Genomic DNA, 19,910 nt, shown 5'->3' on the forward strand with positions numbered 1-19,910 from the left:
GCCGAATTGGGGGTATCTGTTGAATTACCATCATAACTCTGAAAGTTTATGGATCTGATTCATGAAACTTGGACATAATAGTAATCAAGTATTACTGAACATCCTGTGCAAGTTTCAGGTCACATGATCAAGGTCAAAGGTCATTTAGGGTCAATGAACTTTGGCCAAATTGGGGTATTTGTTGAATTACAGCCATAAATTTGAAAGTGTGTTGGTCTAGCTCATAAAACTTGGACATAATAGTAATCAAGTATCACTGAACATCCTGTGCGAGTTTCAGGTCACATGATCAAGGTCAAAGGTCATGTAAGGTCAAAGAACTTTGGCCACGTTGGGGGTATTTGTTGAATTGCCATCATATCTCTTTAAGTGTATTGGTCTAGTTCATAAAACGTGGAAATAAGAGTAACCAAGTATCACTGAACATCTTGTGCGAGTTATAGTAGTTTTCAAAATCAGCACTGCTGCTATATTGAATCGCGTGATGCAGGTGAGACGGCCAGAGGCATTCCACTTGTTTATCCTTTCAGCGTGTGTTTGTCTCTTCTTTATTCTTCTTTTTTTTATCATCCTCCTTTCTTTTCTTCTTTGTTTTCTTATAGCATCATTATTATTTTCATCTTTATTGTAATTATTACTACCTTATTTTCCTTCTTCCTATTATTTTTCGTTTCTTCTTCCTTTTGTTCTTCATCTTCCTTTTTTCTCAAGTCTCAACTAGAAATAAATTATCTTGAAATGGTAATTAAAAGTAAATCTGTTAAATAGAAATATAGATATTTTTACATTTTATTTACACTCATTCAAAACTTTTTGTCGAACTTTCACCAGCTGCTTCTAAAATCGTCTGCTTGCGCTTCATTGATACAAAGGGTGTTAGCCTGAACCCTAAAACCGCCAGGGGGGGGGGGTGAATCAATCACCCTCACCCCCTCGACATTTTCCGCGACCATTTCGCTGCGCGAAATCCTTTGACCGCGCGGCTTGCTGACTTTTACTTTGAAGTCTTGCGCATGACCAAATTTACAATGGCCGGGATGGCGGTTGAAAAATTACGCAACATAGGCCTACTTAGTGCATGTCATACCCTAAATTGGTCCAAAACATGGTTTTGTGTACAAAGTCAATGTAAATTGAACTTTCTCATTTGATTCATAATGATATGATTATTTTTACTTTCATCAGCGGAAATTAATTAATTTAAGCATAATTATGCTTCAAAAGGGTTCTGCTATAAATTTGGCGAAAAAACAATGAAATATATAAGAAATTCATAAAACAATAAAATACATAAGAAATCTATTTCCAAACCAGGATTTTTTCTTTATTTGTAATTGTTAGCAATAGTATCAAGTTCCTACGGAAGTTAACATAAACAGAAACAGAAATATCTACACCAAAATAGCCTTTTTTAGTGAATTGGAGCAAAAAGTATATATGATTTACGCATAAATTAGCATGATTAATTCATATATATATATATATATTTTTTTTTGGGGGGGGGGGGGGAATTAATCATACAGCATGTAGAATACATCCCACACTATTATCAATTTTCACGGCGTTCGCGAGATCTAAGGGGGGGGGGGGGATTCCGAAGGTTCGTAATTCCGAAACACGTAAATTGCCTTACCTCGATGTTCGTTGCAGCCAACGTGGCGGGGCAGGGTTCGTTAATCCGAACATTTGTGGCGTTATTCCGAAGGTTCGTTAGTCCGAAAACGAAATAAGGTTCGTTATTCCAAAGGTTCGTACACTGCAAAAACTCCGGTGTTGATTTAACACCAGCCCGGAATCTATTATGTCCACACCAGAGAAGTATTGAAAAAAACACCAGTTTGGAATCAAACCGATGCTGTTTTAATACTAATTGGTGTTGTATAAACACCTATCTGGTGTTAGACCAAAACGAAACTGGTGTTGTTTAAAACTTCTCTGATGTGGACATAATAGATTCCGGGCTGGTGTTAAATCAACACCAGAGTTTTTGCAGTGTAAGTCCGAAAACGAAATAAGGTTTTTTTTTATAAAGAAGGTTCGTTAATCCGCATTTGTCTTCGCAATTCAGCTTTATTGCATTGTTTGCATATGTTATGTTATTTTGAATGTTTTTATCTGTAAATATTATCTGTTATTGCATTCTTGTGTATAGGGGCCCCATGGGAGATCAACTGATGTTGAATGGGCTACCCCTTATTGAATAAACAATAAACAATTTGAAAATAGGTTGTTAATCCGATAAATGAAATCATTTGTGGCGAAACCGGGAAAAGAGGAAGGGCAAGCGTGGTAGGGGGGGGGGGGGGGCAAAAACTCCGTTGCTGTTTAATTGTTACGAGGATAGGAAGGCAGGGACGGCGGAACGTTTTTTTTTTGGGGGGAGCCAAAAGAGCACTTTTATGTCAAAATTTTTGGTGCAAACGGATATTTTCACCATGAAATTATCATCTGCCTGAAGTCGTGTGTTTTGTATAGTTGAGTTGTATAGTTGAGCAAAGCTTTTTTGAAGTGATTTCTGATTATGATAAAATATGTATTAAGGCTTTATTTTTCCGCGAGAGAGTGTAGCGAGCGATTCGGATTTTTTTCAAATCTGAAGTTGTAAAACTCACTTTTTGCTTAATTAAGGCGCCTAATTACTGTTAAAGTAGCATCCTTGCGAGATGTTGGAGTGCGAATTGCAAGCTCAAACTTTTAGACACTTCAGATTCGAAATGAAAATTAAGCCTTCCGTGCAGCTTTTGTTATGAAAAAGATTTGTATCTAACTAAAGAATTAACGCGAGCGCTAAGCGCGAGCTGAAATTTTAGTAAACTGACCAGAAAAGGAACCAGCTATTAATGACTGCATAATTGACTCATGAATGAGATATATATTTTAAAAATCGAATAATGTGAGCACAAAGCTCGAGCTAAAAAATTGTGTTATTCCAAGCTAAAAACTGGACATTCTAAGCATTTTTATAACCAGAAAGTATCTTACTAAACTGATAAGAGCGCGAAGCGTGAGCCCAAAATGTTGTGATTTTCTAACCTAAAATGTATTATGTTGTACTTCAAAAAGGGTATTTCATTTCGAAAAAAGGGGGGAAAGGGCATTTTCCTTCGGGGAGTTTTGAGGGAGGGGCAAGTGCCCCCTACCCTTGGTTCCGCCGCCCCTGTGGGAAGGGGCTGATCTATCGTTACCAGGGGCGTTCACGTACGCAGAATTCTCTCAGAGGAGTGATCGTAGGCTTATGAGGCTAGTTCATAATGTTTATCTCTCATTGCCAGACCTGTCAATTCCGCTAGGGGAGTATCGATGCATTTTAAAATTCTTTTGTCCAAGTTCAAATTTTCTACTAAAAGATCCATTCTTGATTAATGATTACCACTTACCAATAAAAAAAAATGGCACTGTGCGGGAGGGGGGGGGGGTGGGGTTTGTTCGGACCAGAATAGCAGCGGCTAAGACCTCAAACAAGGACATCGATCCTCCTTTTTTGAGCTTTGGCGGCTCAACTTACTTTCTACAAAACACACATCGACTCCACGCAGATGATAATCTCTTTGTGAAAATGTCCGTTTGCACCAAAATGCCCATTTTGACATATAGTCCCACTTTTGGCTTTGCCCCAAACCAAAATAACAATTGAACAGCAACGCTGTTTAATCCCCCCCCCCCATCCACCACCCTTGCCCTTCCTGTTGTTACGGCTTGGCCACGGATTATTTTATTTTTCGGATTAACGAACCTTATTTCGTTTTTGTACTTAAGAACCATCGGATTAACGAACCTTATTTCATTTTCGGACTAATTACGAACCTCCATAATAACGAACCTTATTTCGTTTTCGGACTTACGAACCTTCGGAATAACAAACCTTATTTCGTTTGAACCTTCGGAATTATTACGAACCATCGGAATTATGAACCTTCAAAATAAAGAACCTTCGGAATATTCGAACCTTCGGAAAAACGAACCTTTAATGGAAATGCGAACGTAACCCGTTGAGGTTAACCCTCCCCGGTTTTCTGCATGGTTAGGGTTAAAGAGCTAATCCAAGCTGAAAATAACATGTTTTAACAGATAAAGAGACACCAGACAAGCAAAATACTGAATATTTGATCAAAATTGGTCAGGGAATAACAAGTTATGACATTTCAAAGATTTGCATCATTTCGGTGAAAGTCATGTGCATGTCTTCATGAATATTCAATGAACAACCGATGACGTCACATCCCCTCTTGTTCTTTTGTATTTTATCATATGAAATTATATTCATTCAAATTTTGTCCTCCCAAAAATTAAAATATTGGATTGACAATTGATTTAATGCATTAGATATTAATTGATGCAACTTATTTTATTATTAGGGAAACAACATACATGTATAGAAATATGAAATAATCACAATTTCATATAATAACATTAAAAAATGAAAAGTGGGGACATGACATCATCAGCTCACCTTATGAATATTCATGACGGCGTGCATAATTAACTGCTTTCACAGATATTTTTTTTCTTCCAATTTCTTTTTCACCCGCAGTAGGGTGTTTTATTCAATAAATTAACCTTCACAGAATGTTGCTAAACTTTATAATTCAATAACTTTTTATATCAGATTTTTATGAAATTTTCAGCATTTTCTCAGTGAATTTTACTTTGTTTTCTTATATAAAAGTATTTTCAGTCCGGATTACCCCTCGTCGCCTTCCCGCACAAAGGCCGTTAGCGCGCACTGCGCGTCGCCTTCCCGCCGCACGCGAAATTATTTTTCCCACCGCAGTTGTGGAAGCCAATATGAATATTCATAACTTGCGTCTTCGGAATAAGATCAAGAGTACGCATGCACATGGACTTCGTCAATGGTCGTTGTTAACGTTAGCGTTCACGTTGCCACAAATGAACCAGCACCCTCAAATTACCGGTACCCTTACATTAGTTACATATACCTTATAGGGGGCCTCATAGGCCTAGATCTAGATCCAATTCTTAAACACTTATCAAACTGCCATTAATGACAAGACAAAATTCTATAGCCTATATAGGCTAGGGCTAGCTTAGGCTAGCGCATGATCTCCAACCTGGACCTGTCTAATGCCGACTAAAGTCATGGCTAACTTCGAACTGGTTAATTCCGAACTTTACGTTTAATTATCTAGGTTAGACCAATTAGCTTAATTATGTCTAGTCCGTATACAGAACTAGTCCTAGATCTAAATAAATTTATCTGAGATCTAGTCTAGTCTCTAGACCTTGATAGACTCTGATCTACGCAGTATCAGCATCCCTCAGCATGGAACGTATTCAAACGTTAGGCACAGTGAGCTGCAGAGCATGCATGCAAACTGTCGATGTTTAATGCACGGCTCTGCATTATATTGCTATCGCAGAGTAAACTCTCGATCTTGATCCCCGTCTTGATCGACAAAATATAATAGATCGATCTGCATTTTCCTTACAAAGTATTAAGTTTTTAATTTCCCGTGCTCCAAATCGTCAATTGTGTTACTAGAATACAGATCTAGTCGGACTAGACCTATTAAACCAAGGCGACCAAGCTCATTGGTCTAACGTTTACAAGTAAACGTAAAGTTCGGAATTAACCAATTCTAAGTTGACCATGGCATTAGTCAGCCGCTGGCATTATATAGACAGGTCCAGATTTGAGATAAAGTTATATGCGCTAGCCATAGCCATGGGCGGAAATCCCAGGGGGGACAGGGGGACGTGTCCCCCCTACTCAAAATAGTAGTGTCCCCCTACTATTTGTGGTCTTTTAATGATGGTAAGAAATACATCATTCAAAATCAAAATAAAACATGTATTTTAGGACGAGATTACCTTATTTTGGGAAGATAGGCCTATCCTTTTTTTTTTTTTTTTTTTTTTGCTTGTCAAATTTTCCAGCCCCTTGTCCCCCCTAACTTTTGGGAGAAATTTCCGCCCCTGGCCATAGCCTAGCCCAGCATTTTTCCTGTCATTGATGGCAAGTTGATAAGTGTTTAAGAGTTGGATCTGCGTAGATCTAAGGCCAAAATAAGGGTACCGGCAATTGAATGTGCTTATTCATTTATGGCAACGCGAAAGACCACAAATTTTGTAAAGATTTTGTCCACGCGCATGCTTAATCTTATTCCAAAGACGCAAGTCATGAATATTCATATTGGCTTCCACAACTGCGGTGGGAAAAATAATTTCGCTTCCGCGCAAGGGCCGTTATAGCGCGGACTGCGCGTCGCCTTCCCGCACAAAGGCCGTTAGCACGCACTGTTCACTGCACACGCTAATGGCCTTTATGCGGGAGGCGACGTGCAGTGCGCGCCAACGGCCTTTGTGCGGCGCGGGAAGGCGACGCGCAGCGCAGAGCGCGCTAACGGCCTTTGTACGGGAATGTAATCTCTTCTATCTATAATCAGAGCTAACCGATTAGAATGGTTTACATTATGCGAAGAATTTTCAGAACTCACTGACCTTGATTAATGCTACAGAACGGAAATCTTCTTGGAAAGAGTTTTGGAATTTGAGGTGATTTCGTCAGGACCTCAATTCAAGTGCGGAGTATGAATGATTGGGATTTTGGGGGAAGGAACGTTAAGAGAGCAACAGGTGCAGCATCCTCTGAGTGGACACCTGTCTTGAGTCACGGTCATCTCATCAGGGCTTGTACCATCATGCACATCGGGTCCGACAATCGCGTAACCCGACCATTCGAGAAAATGGCTACCTATATTCCCAAAACGTCCCGTGCAGTTTACCTTCTTCTTCTTCTGTGTTGAATTCCTCCGTTCACCGGAGAACTGCAAGCATTTAGTTGCAGTACAGCATGGTGAAATAATGAGCTATTAGTCACTGTTTGCAGCAGCATGATCAACAAGGCGCTTTCTTGAGAAATGTATATCAAACACAAATTGAAGAGTAACAGGATGAAAGTCAGGAAACTGATACGAGACCTTGCCAATGACCCCAAGGAGGATAAGTCTGGTTCTTGCAACTTGAAGATAGGAGTCTGTATTTGAAAAGCTTGAGAGCACTTTAATGGCATCCTCTGGAAAATGCTTCTAAGATGAGTATAGGCTATGCATTCACTACCAAAGTGAAAGACCGTTTCCGCAGGTGCGTGGCAAGCAGGACAACTTCATTGTGTCGGAAACTAGTCTGGAGATCTTGCACAGTCGACTTTGGGTGAGATAGGTGCTGGTAAGAAGCTGAGCTTTCATATTGATGGCTACCCGGAGATGTGCAGGGTGAATGATGGACGGGAATACATGATTGGGAAGCACCCAGTCAATATCATGGAACAGAAGAAGGGACGACTTAAGGGAGGTTTCTTCGGAGAGGGATGCAAGGGCCTTATTTTCCACTGCATTCGTTACTCTTCTTCCATGTCAAATACGAGCAACCTTGCTGCAGGAGATCCAGTAGAGATGGAATATTGTACTTCTCTAGAAGAACCTCGAGGACTTTAATAGTAGGAATAGTAGGCTCCTAGCAGACAACACTCGAAAAGATCCTGTGCTCAATTCTGTCCTGAGGAAGTGAGATATTCTTTCCCAGAAGACGCAGATGTAGGAGATTAATTGAGTCAGATAGAAGGGGAATCCCTGTAAGCAGAGGAACAGCCTCCTGTGCAGCTGTCCTTGGAAGACCAAGTAGCTTTTTGAAAAGGTGGCTCTGCATCACATCCAAGGCCCTCTTATCTCTATCCGGTAGGTTAAGAGTCAATTCCATACAACATTCTGGGGGCACAGAATATTTTCCACAGTGAGGAGACAAAGACAGTGGACAAACCACTCCGGTAAGCACCAGTACCTGTCAAGCTGTACAGGGCCTTATTACCCTTTTGAAAGATCTCATGGGCGCGATTCAGTTTATTAGAGGAGCGCAAGACACCAGGGTGAGGATGGCAGGCCTGAACAGGAATGATGTCTGAACCAAAGTGCCATTTGAAATCTGCAAAGTTACGTCCTGGGTTGAGAATCACAACGGCACTTTTGGAGGGATTGATGGTGTAGTGCCACTGTTTGGTGTACTCCAAGACAATATCAAGCATACGCTGTAGATCTTCAGGGAGGTACGTTGGCGAGGAGTACTACGTCATCAGAAAGCACGAGAGTTTCTGTATACCATTCGAGAATTTTGCTATAATTTTTTTCAAAACATTGGGTAAACTGGACCAGACCTTTCGGAAATTTAGTGGGCCCTTTTCTCGAGGTCGGGTTTCGCGATTGCCCAACCCGATGTGATGGTACAAGCCTACCATCAGTGCGTTATGTTTATTTATTTATTCATTTATTTATTTAAAAAAAAACAGGGTGGTCCTTTTAGTGCTCAAAGGCCTGCTTTACAAAAGAGCCCTGTAGACAGAATGATTTACAAAATTAATGAATTACAATTAATATAAAGCAAAATAAAATTGCACAAACAAAATTTAACATATCAATGCTATCACATTAAATGAATTAAAACAAATTAAATTCCTAGATTAAGATCAAGACAATTTAAAAGACGAATATTATTGAAATAAAGAAGAATTACTTCAAAAACATATGATCAAAGTAAGGACAATTTAACCGATGAATCTTGTTTCTCTCCTTGGTGTTATATATGCATGTATATATAAACTGTTCTTTATAAGTTATGCTAAATGGTAGGAGCAGGATTGAAAATACTTTAAATATGTTTAAGTGTAGCGCTGTAGATTTACATCAAATCATGGTCAAGGGGACGATCACCATGCCTGATCACCATACCCTACATGATACGATCCTCATCACAGTAGCCCTGAATAATGGCTGAGATACAACATATGATATAGGATTCAGGAGGTTGTTTCCATACGTCAAAAACGCGAAGAAGACGTAGAGTTGTATGGGCATACCAGGACTGATGAGACGAGCATCGATGGTCTTGAGTAAACTGATCAAGCTGAAAGGGATCCAGGTCAATACGAAAGCGACGATGATGAGGGAGAGGGTCCGTGTTGCTTTGCGCGACTCGGAGGGCGATTCCACCCGCTGTGCGCTGGATTTCTACAAGATAAATGAAAAGAAAGTGGTTGATATGGGCTGATCCATGGAGGGGGAGAGATAGAGGGAGAAAGGAGGAAGAAGAGAAGGGGGGTGGAAGAATAACAGAAATAAAGGAAATAGTTGAGAAATATGAAGAAAAAAAAGAGAAAAGGAAAAAAATTGCAAAACTTTGTATATTTTTTCTCATACAAATCCCACTTCGTTATACAATATTTTAAATCATGAAATAAACAAAGAATCACAGTGGTTCAAAGCTAACAAATTATCTTTGAACACACAAAAAACTAATTACATAAATATTTTAAACATCACTCTCATATTTCTAACACTCAATTTCACCTACAGATTGACGGCAAGTCATTAGAACGGAAAACTCACTCTAGATTTTTAGGGGTTATCATTGATGAAGCTTTATCTTGGAATGAGCATCTGCACCATATTACAATGTGTATTTCGAGAAGCATTGGAATTATTTCTAAGTTAAAATTTAATTTGCATCTTAAAACTTTTTTCCTATTGTACAATTCCTTAGTACTCCCGTATTTTACTTATTGTAACGTTGTTTGGGCTAATTGTGGCTCAACAAAGCTGACTTCTATTTTCAAATTACAAAAGAGAGTTATTCGCATTTGTACAGGATCTCATTACTTGGCTCACACTGATCCATTATTTTTTAAACAGAAAACACTAAAAGTTGCCGACTTATATACTCTTCAAGTAGCTATCATTATGTTTAAGTATATTAATAACCTACTCCCTTCGTCTTTTGATGATATAGTTCAATAGTTCTGTCCATACCTACCCAACTCGTACATCTGGAAACTTTCATCTCACAAACGCCAGACTGTTAATTACCTCTTAATCAATTCGACATCATGGTCCAGACATTTGGAATAATCTTGCAGAAAATATTAAATCTTGTTCCACTTTATACTCTTTAAAATCAAGTTTAAAAGAAGTATCATTCGATCTTATTCATCCCAACCTTCAAATTAATCCTCATTTACCACAATAAATTAAATAAAAAATATAAATTCTACAGCTATCTTCTGCACCCGCACCTGCATTGCACCCACTTGTTCAGTAATTACCAATCATAGTCACGAACCCTTTTTATGAGGCCGCCATCAATTACAAGCTTAACCGCTCACGGTGGCGGTCTCCTGCGTTCATTAAATTTTGTTAATGTTCATTTTTTTATTATTAAAATGTGAAGTATATGCCCACACCATTTTTTCCTTCAAATTATGTATTATGTTTATATTGTATGCATTATGAATTATTTTGTATATTACAAACAATGTAAATATTTTTGATAATGTATTGTGAACGCAGAAATAAAAACAAAACAAACAAACAAACAAGAACAGTTGCGTATCAAGGACAAACGGCGCCCGGGGCAAGTGCCACTTATTATGCTTAGTGAATACACTACCAGTCAAAATAAAACATAAGATCAATGCGAGTGCGAATATTGTTCAATGTTAAGACAGAATATTCTTGTTTTTTTTTTGTAAAGATTATCACAAATAATTATGATGGGTATTAATGCGAGCGCCAAGCGCGAGCGGACAATTATTGATAGGCCTATTCAGACCTGAAAAGGGAACATTTAAAAATGCCCGGCCTTTTAAGGAATTCATACCGATGATATTAAGTATCTCATTTAATAAATCGACCTAATACAAGCCCCCCACTCGGGGGGAGGGGGGGGGGCACTTCCATTGACGAGTGGATACCACGCTCGATCAAAGAAACGCGTAAAAATTGTATCTTTTTCAAGATTAAGGGTGTCAAAAAACACTAAAATACTGATAAAAGAGTAAAAATTATATTTCGCAAGGAAAGCTACGCGTTTACGGTCAAATTTGCGAGGGTATAAAAATATTAAAACGTAATAAAGTATGTAATTTTTGCCCAAATACTACGTGTTCAGAGTCCGATTTGCGCCAGGTGTGGGAGATGGGGCCGTACTAAACTCAATGTAAGTAGGTTACACTTCGTAATTTCGAAGATTCGTTATTCCGAAGGTTCGTTATTCCGAAGTTTGGTAATTCCGAAACACGTAAATTGCCTATACCTCGATGTTCGTTAATCCGAAAACGAAAAAGGGTTCGTTAATCCGAACATTTGTGGCGTTATTCCGAAGGTTCATTATTCCGAAGGTTTGATAATTCGAAAACGAAATAAGGTTCGTTGTTCCGAAGGTTCGTTAATCCGAAAAATGAAATAATCTGTGGCCAAGCCGGGAAAACCGGAAGGGTAAGCGTGGTGGAGGGGGGGGGGGGGGGCACCGTTGCTGTTCAATTGTTATGAGGATGGGGAAGCAAAAAGAAGGGAGGCGGAGCAAAGTAGAGTAATTAAAATAAATAGAACAAAGCCTTTTTTAAGTGATTTCTGATTTTGGTAAGATGTATATTTGCTTTATTTTTCGCGAGAGAGTGTAACAAGCGAGCAGTTTGGAAAAATTTTCAAAGCTGATGTTGTAAAACTCGTTTTTTGTCAACTGTCAATATGGCATCATTGGAAGGTGTTGCGAGCGTGAATCGCAAGCTCAAACTTTTGGACATTTCAATAAGAAATGAAAATAAAATATTCTGAGCAGTTTTTGCAATCATTAAAAAGATGTGCATCTAACTGAAGAATTAACACGAACGCGAAGTGCGAGCTGAAATATACTGACCAGAAAAGGAACCTGTTAAAGACTGCGTTTAGTGACTAATGAATATGAATATGATACATCGAATAATGCGAGTGCGAAGCGCGAGCTAAAAAGATAGTCCAGTTTGAAAACTGGACATTCTATGTTTTTTTTATAACCGGAAACGGTGAGAACCTTAATAAACAATAAATGATAACAATAACCAAAAAACTTGGGATTTTCTAATCTAAAATGTATACTTTTCATTTGAGAAAAAACAAGGGAATTTCCCATTTTGGAAAAATAGTATTTCGTTCCTACGGGGATTATTATTATTTTTTCTTTTTTGGGGGGTCCAAGTGCCCCCTGCCCCCCACCCACTTTCACCGCCCCTGTGGGAAGGGGCTGATCTATCATTACCAGGGGCGTTTACGTACGCAGAATTCTCTCAAAGGGATGACCATAGGCTTATGAGGCTAGTTCATGTTTTTTCTGTCATTGTTAGACCTGCAAATTTATTTGATTGTTCATTTTATTTATCCGGTTTAAAAGTTAATAAATGCACATGATACAAAGGCACAAGGACCAAACTGAACATGTTTAGGATAAATACGACTTAAAACACAGACTACAGAACATCAAACAAATAAAATATAAGTGCATTCAACGAGAAAATACTATTAACCTAATAACGGAAAATCGGTACAAGAGCAGATAGGAGTTATCAAATCAAATATCGACAGGGGCGCGTTGATGCATTTTGAAATTGTTTTGTCAAAGTTCAAAATGTCTACTTAAAGATTCATTCTTGATTAAATGTTTACCACTTATATAAACCTAATTTTAAAAATCGCTCTGCGCGGGGGGGGGGGTTGTTTGGACCAGAATAGGGGGGGATAAAGACCCCTTTTTTGGCTTTTTTTTTACATTTTCGGATAAACGAACCTTCGGATTAACGAACCTCATTTCGTTTTCGGACTAACGAACCTTCGGAATTACCAACCTCATTTCGTTTTCGGACTAACGAACCTTCGGAATTACGAGCCTCATTTCGTTTTCTGACTAACGAACCTTCGGAATTACGAACGTCATTTCGTTTTCGGACTAACGAACCTTCGGAATTACGAGCCTCATTTCGTTTTCGGACTAACGAACCTTCGAATTACGAACCTCAATTCGTTTTCGGACTAACGAACCTTCGGAATTACGAACCTTAGTTCGTTTTCGGACTAACGAACCTTCGGAATACTCGAACCATCGGAATAACGAAGCGTCGGAATTACGAATGAATGCGATGTAGGTAAAGGTAATACCGACGTCCGTGACATAACAATTAAAACATCGCTGTACTTGTTTAGGGGTCAATTCAGGGAATACTTGCCAAGGGTACCGTTTTGTTTCCAATACTTGTTAAGGGTAGGGTTTCACATGCCAATACTTGTTAAGGGGTGCATTTTCAGAATATGGAAAATACTTGTTGAGTGTGCTTTTCGAGACCCCATGGTCGCGCATGGAAGTGGCCCCCCTGGGTAAGAGGGCAAAGCGCGAGCCTATTTTCTTTCAATATTAAGATCTTAAGACTGGCTATTCTAAGCAGTTTTTGTATTCATTAGCATGATTCATATATCTAAACAATAACGCGAGCGCAAAGCGCGAGCTGAAAATTATTGATATTTAGACCTGAAATCGGAACATATTAGGGAGAAAAAATTTCACTATGTGTATCTAACTAAGCAATAATGCTTAGTTAATTTGTAGGAATTCATGAAAAGAATACGTATCTCATCGGCGTAATGCGAGCGCGAAGCCCGATTTTTTTTACATATCCTCACCTAAAAAGGGACATTTTAATGATTGTTTTCAAAAATTAACGAAGAGGATTTGTGTATCCCTTATCAAATCAGCGCATGATGAAAGCTTTAACAATTAAACCAGAAAAATGTGTATTTCAGAACACTTTGTAGGAATTAATGAAGATCGAATAACCTATCAATATGCAAACCCACAGCTAGAAATGAAAAGTTATGATATTTGCGTTTGAATAAGAAATATTCTAAGGACTGTTTGTTGGAATTCTTGAAGAGAATAAGTATATTACTAACTAAATTTGGCACTAATATTCATCCCTGGGTAAAGAAATTCAAGATTTATTTTCTAAATAAGCTTTTGGGAAACATGGTAATAGCCTTCAGTGGTATTCCCTTGCTGTGCCTTTATTCCTTGGCCTTTTCTCTTCATTTTTTGTTTTCCTTTACTTTATTTTCGCCCCTTTTCCCTTTGTGTGCCCCATAAAAGTGGCGCCCGGGGCATGTGTCCCCTTATCTCCCGTAGATACGCTACTGGTCAAGAATAAAAATATTCAGTTCGCGCTTCGCGCTTGCATTCCCTGTTTAATAATATAATTAAACTGAGGACTACATAGCGCTTAACATGTCCAGTTTTCAAAACATATAAAGTATTTTAGTTCGCGCTTCACTCTTTTATTTCTCTCTCTTTTTAAAAATTCTTGTTGGGAAATAAGCATAATGTTACAAAAAGGTCTTTGACTTATTTTCCACCTAGGTCGACTGTATCCACATCAGCGCAGAGAATTATCCCCCCCCCCCAAAAAAAAGAAGATAATCCTCTGCAATGTCGCCCTTGGTGTAATATTAATAAGAGAGAAAGGAGTGAGAAATGTATGAAAGAAGAAGTTAAAAGGAGACTGGAAGAAAAAAAATACCCCAAAGTATGTATTAGTAAAAATGAATACATAAAAACAATAAAAATTGTTTTTTATGACGGAAATTCTCTTACGCCTATCCTCCAGTCTCTTCTTTTCTTTCACCTTTGTTTTTTCCCCTTTTCAATGTATACATTTTTCCACCCTTATCTTTTTTATTCTCCATACTTTCCTTCCTTTTTTTGTTGGCCACTAATCATTAATTTAAGAATATTCCGTCACAAATTTTGAGTTGATCAAGATGAGATGAGGATCGAGCTAGATGTTCACGGCAGCTCAATGGCGTACCCAGCCAAAAATCTTGAAGGGGCAAGATATAGCATATCGGGCAAAATTTATAAAAAGTTGCGAGCGGGCAAAAAATTTCAACATATTTATTACATAAATCAAATTTTGTGATAGATTTTGACATAATATTCAGAAAATATGATATTTCACCCTTCTCTCTTTCCTTTTCTCTTTTTTTCTTGGTCATGATTCCCCCCCCCCCCAAGCCCACCATCTGTACGCCACTGGGGTAGCTTGACTGCATTATCAGGGTTAAGAAGGCGGTATCTTATCTACTCGCCATTTTTGAGAATCCTCAACCATCTACCCTTCAACTTCAAGCTATCAAAGCTCATATGGGGAGCGTTTGTTGATAGGACTTGTCAAAGAGTTTTATCCGACAAATCCCGTTATATCCGACGATTGCCATAGTAAGAATACTTTTCCGCCGATCAAAAATCAAGGATTTTTTTTCACGGGAGCGTTTCTTGAAAATACTTGTCGGACGTCCGACAAGTAACGTTTATCCGAAAGTTACCATAGTAACAGTGCTTCTCAACCAATTTAAGGCAAGGAAATGTATCTGACCACTTGTCAGACAAGAATAATATAATGTTGATAAAACACTACTCCTGCTTATATTCCCGTGAAGGACTTCATCTTATCTTAAGAAAAAAACCCTGCTCTATCATATCTCTTTCTCGCTTATCAATTCCAAACCAAATTCTTCCATTTTCATTTCTCATCATCTTCTCTTCATTCCACCATGAAGATTCAAATACATCTCCTTGATTTTTCCTTTTTCTCGGGGGAGCGTTTCATGATAGGACTTAATAATCGTTTTATTTGACAAACTCTGTTAGGTCCATGGTTTATCCATAGAAGAAGTGCTCTTACATGTCGGACAAAAAATGTTGATGAAACCATGGATGAAACACACACGAGGACTACATTGAGAATGCACCTCTTGGTAATCTTCACATTGTATTCAAATGAGAATAAACCATAAAAAAAGAAATTAGAATGGAATTACCTGATTAGATGAAGTAAATATGTTGTCTCGATGAGAAACGGTGACATCATTCTTCACTCCAGTCTCGGGTTCGTCCACGCCCCCATCATGCTGATCAATATTTGATGACGTCACTTCTTTGACAATGCTTGATTTCGTCTTCTCTAACGACGACGATGCCTCCGATTCGAACTTCTTATTCACGCTCCTTCCACCGGCCGTCTTTCGTATCTGAAGAATGATGCGGGTGTAGAGAACGGCGATGATGACGAAGGGCAGATGAAACTTACAGACGTTCTGGATCATGTACATGATCGGACTCTCGGAGAAGAGCGGCGCACATTGCGTGCCGTTGTCGTGGTCGACCACGAACTCCCAGACGGTGGTGTAACCCAACCAGAATGAGAGTCCTATAACCCAAGGTAGGCAGTTGATAAGGATGGCCTTACGTCTGGTTCGAGATATGAAATGGTTGATGGGGTCGTAGACGGCTCGGTGTCGGTCAGCGCAGATGACGACCACGCTGATGTTGGATCCGTTGACAATCCCGCCCGTGATGCCGGTTAAGATCTTACAGACGTCTTGGGGAAATGGGTAACGATTGTAATAAGCATGCGCTACCCGTGCGGACAAGGACATTCCGACAAGGAGATCAAGTATGCTGAGGTTGATGATAAAGTAGTTGTTATAGGTGCGTAGTCGCTTTTCGACAACGAAGGCCAGAAGGCTGATGGTATTGGTGATGATGATCAGAGCAGTAAAGACACCACTACAGACAAGACTGGAAAGGCTAATGGGTCGAGACCCCGCTTCGCCCCCGCTTTCTACTGATGCTCCGTCGGTCACGGAGTCGTTGACGCTATAATTCTCATAATCGGTCCAAATTGTGAATGTCTCTATCGTATCAAAAATACTGGTCATGGTTATATTAATGACTTCTCAAAATACCTGCGAATTATTTGTGTGTATATATACGTTTACAAATAAGAATAAAATTCCAGGTGATTATGTACAATTTCTTTTCACTACTTTCTGTTCTGCTCTGAATATAACTTGGCCCGAAACAATTTAAAATAAACCTTGTATGCCAATAGGAGTCGAGGAGCAAATCCTCAACAATTTTTATTAGAATCTGATCAAAGTGGAAAATTACCTTTGAGGCGTGGTATTTATACCTTACTCCATTCGGTGTGTTGTTCTAGCAAAGATCGGTCAAATGAAAAAAAAATTCTTCAATTCTTCTATTCACTGTCAGTGAAAAGTCCAATATCTTAGATTTACTCCTCATCTGAAAACTAGAATATTTGACTATCATGATTATATTCATTCATATTTCAGGATCATCATAATAACCATTGATTGGCAATCGAACTGGAATTCAGTTAAGAAACGTATTTTTGTAGCCTTATTCAAAACAGAAAGTGTTTTGCAATAGGCCTACTTTTATTATTCGTTTATTCATGGACCTCCAACAAATGATTTATCAGTGATGTCCTCGATAATTTAAATTACTTGATATTTGCATCCTATGGGGTAGAATGAAGGGAGAAAATAAGTAAAGAAAGAGACAAGAAAAGAAGGAGAGTGTGTGAAAGAGTGCGTAAGAGCGCTAAGGATCGGAGAAGGGAACAGATACCGGAGGCGAGAATTCAGAAGAGATTTTTAAATGTGTTCGATTCTTACTTCTACCCTCCCACTCCTTTAACATAACTTTTATTCGCGTTCTATTTACTACTATTAAAGTAAACTATAGTCCTATTACTCTCTTTAGTCAGGGGCCTTAGCAAAAATTTTGGGACAGAATTCATAAAAGCGCCATTTTTTGCATGTGGGTCCCTGGTATCAAAAACATTATTCTAGAAAAGGTGCCCCGAAATCGGTTAAAGGCACCCTATTTTAAAATGCAAATTCATGCAAATTTTATGCAAAAAACACAATTCATCATATCTCATAGTAAATAATTTTCAAAGGCCCATTTTTGGTATTTGGGTTTTATTTTGCTAAATATTCCATTGTAGGTCGATTTTTACAGAATTGGTGAGTATGAATCAATCTTAAATGTTAAGTTATGCTAATTTTATGCAAATCATATGTAAAAACACTTATTTTATTATATCTCGACATATAAAAATGTCAAAAGCACAATTATTTTCCACATGTTTCACTGGTACCAAAAGCATTAATTCTTAATAGGGTGCCTCGATATCAGCGACTGGAATCCTATTTCATAATGCTAATTAATGCAAAATCACACAATTCACACTATTCACCATAAATTTCTTTATACATGTATGTATATTACAGACCTAAACTTTTCTAGAAGCCTATTTCTTTTTTTTGTATTTGAGATTCATTTTGATGGGGCATTAAATCTAGATTGATTTCTATAAAATTGCAGAATGAGAATAAAGTATTAATGCAAATTTATACAAAATTTCTGCAGATATAATGTAAAACACATGAACTATCATATTTCGAGGGACCAGCACAATACTTAGTACATAAGACACTGTTACACGATTCCATTCATTTGCGTTACTTTCCATGCGACCAGAGGAGGGTATCAAGTTTAAAATGCAAAATTTATGCAAATATATAAATCCTGTGCATACCCCTTTCATGATAAAAAAAGTCCCCAAATCACATTAAATAAATAAACCAGTATTTTATCATTTTTCAAACTCAAGAGGTCAGATTTCTTTCCCAGGTAGAGTTTTTCCTTGTCAGAAATAGAAGAAGGCTATATGGATGGTTCTCATGTCGGAAAAAGTTGTCCATGTCTGCCCCTCTGTGATGCACAACTATGTATATTTTTCAGGAACAGGGACACATCAGGGGCTCGTTTCATAAAGGACTTGCAACTGTTGTAACTTTGCTATAATGGCAATTACCATGGAAACAGGGCTCAGCAGCCAATCATATAATCGAGTTCCATGGTAGTTGCCATAATGACAACAGTTGCAAAGTCCTTTATGAAACGGGCCCCTTCTGTTTCTGTCTTCCCTTGGTTGACGGTGACCTAAATACTTTCATTGAAATTTTTTCTTTATTGGCTCAGAAATTGATCTTTTTCGCCAAAGCTAGGGTTACACTAAAACCGAATTCTGCCGAATGAAGTCGGTCCGATTCTGCTCGAATATGGCATTCGGATTTTGGAACATATCCGTCTATGATTTTGTGAGCTCCCCGATTTTTTCATTTTTTTTTAGAAGGTGGCTCGCCTAGCAGGTCGACCTCTTCATTGCTATTCAGTGTTTTCATATTTGTTCAGTTTTATTTACTTCATAACCATTGATTTTGGTAGCATATGTTTAGATTAATCTTCAGGACCCTCCTGGACAATTTCTGGACATTCTTGGTGTGAGTGTAGTGTAAGGATATCATTTTTTGGGACTCGGCTAAATCTGAGTCTCACAACAGCCACATCGGATTGACATTACAGCCAGTCAATTTACAATCAAACTCTTTCATGTTCGGCCAGCCATGCCAACAATGGACCCTTCTCTTAGAATGCCCAATTATACTCTGTTATAACAATGGAGATTACCCTTGTCATCTGCATTGTTCTATTTGTGTTGGCTATATTGCTACCTTTTGAATTGGACTTGAGGTAGAACATGTAGGTACACGGCTTGTCTATGATAGAGACTTTATTCTGCATCTAAACCCACACCGCAGAGATGTCGACCTTCTCTTACATTCACCGACAACTCCTCTCCTGAAGTCCAATCTTTCGACAGGGCAAAAGAGACACAGGAGTCATCGTGGTAAACGCAGAGGAAGGCTGAAACAAAGAGAAATTCAAGTTTGCCTATCTCCTATAGAGTCTATGTTGACAATCGGCCAGGCCGATATGAGGTACAAAGTGACAGAAACAGGAACCTCAGAAATCTAGTGAAAGTATCTCTAAAACAAGACCATGATAGTAAACTGAATAATCAATTATGGAATTGCAGTTCTGTGAGGATATGGTTTGACCCGGAACAAATTGCAACAAATGATTTTTCAACTGTTTCTGGCAGTATTTGACCTCAGGAATAACATACTAAAAATCTACCAAAATCTGCATCCGGGAAAGTGGTTATTTTCAAGATGGCGTCCAAGATGGCCGCCATTCACTAAAAATTGATATAACTCACTCATTATCCACCCTAGAATCCTATTTGGGTTCATATTCCATGGTCCAATGTGTAAACGAATTTATTTATACAAGTTAGAGTGAATATTAGTACTCCAAGGTACCAGGAAAAT

At 38.4% G+C, this 19,910-nt stretch overlaps 1 protein-coding gene across 1 annotated transcript; it reads right to left on the minus strand.

The window, feature by feature from the left end:
• Positions 1 to 6,530: 6,530 nt before the first annotated feature.
• On the minus strand, positions 6,531 to 16,580 carry LOC129261903 (5-hydroxytryptamine receptor 1D-like). Its single transcript, XM_054899928.2, has 4 exons — positions 15,681 to 16,580; positions 8,739 to 9,017; positions 7,898 to 8,077; positions 6,531 to 6,785 (listed from the first exon to the last, which is right to left on the minus strand). Exons 1-4 carry the CDS (start codon positions 16,578 to 16,580, stop codon positions 6,531 to 6,533), a joined length of 1,614 nt encoding a protein of 537 aa, XP_054755903.2.
• Between the last annotated feature and the right edge of the window lie 3,330 nt (positions 16,581 to 19,910).

This window comes from Lytechinus pictus, chromosome 5 (assembly GCF_037042905.1).
Source record: "Lytechinus pictus isolate F3 Inbred chromosome 5, Lp3.0, whole genome shotgun sequence".
NCBI lineage: Eukaryota > Metazoa > Echinodermata > Echinoidea > Temnopleuroida > Toxopneustidae > Lytechinus > Lytechinus pictus.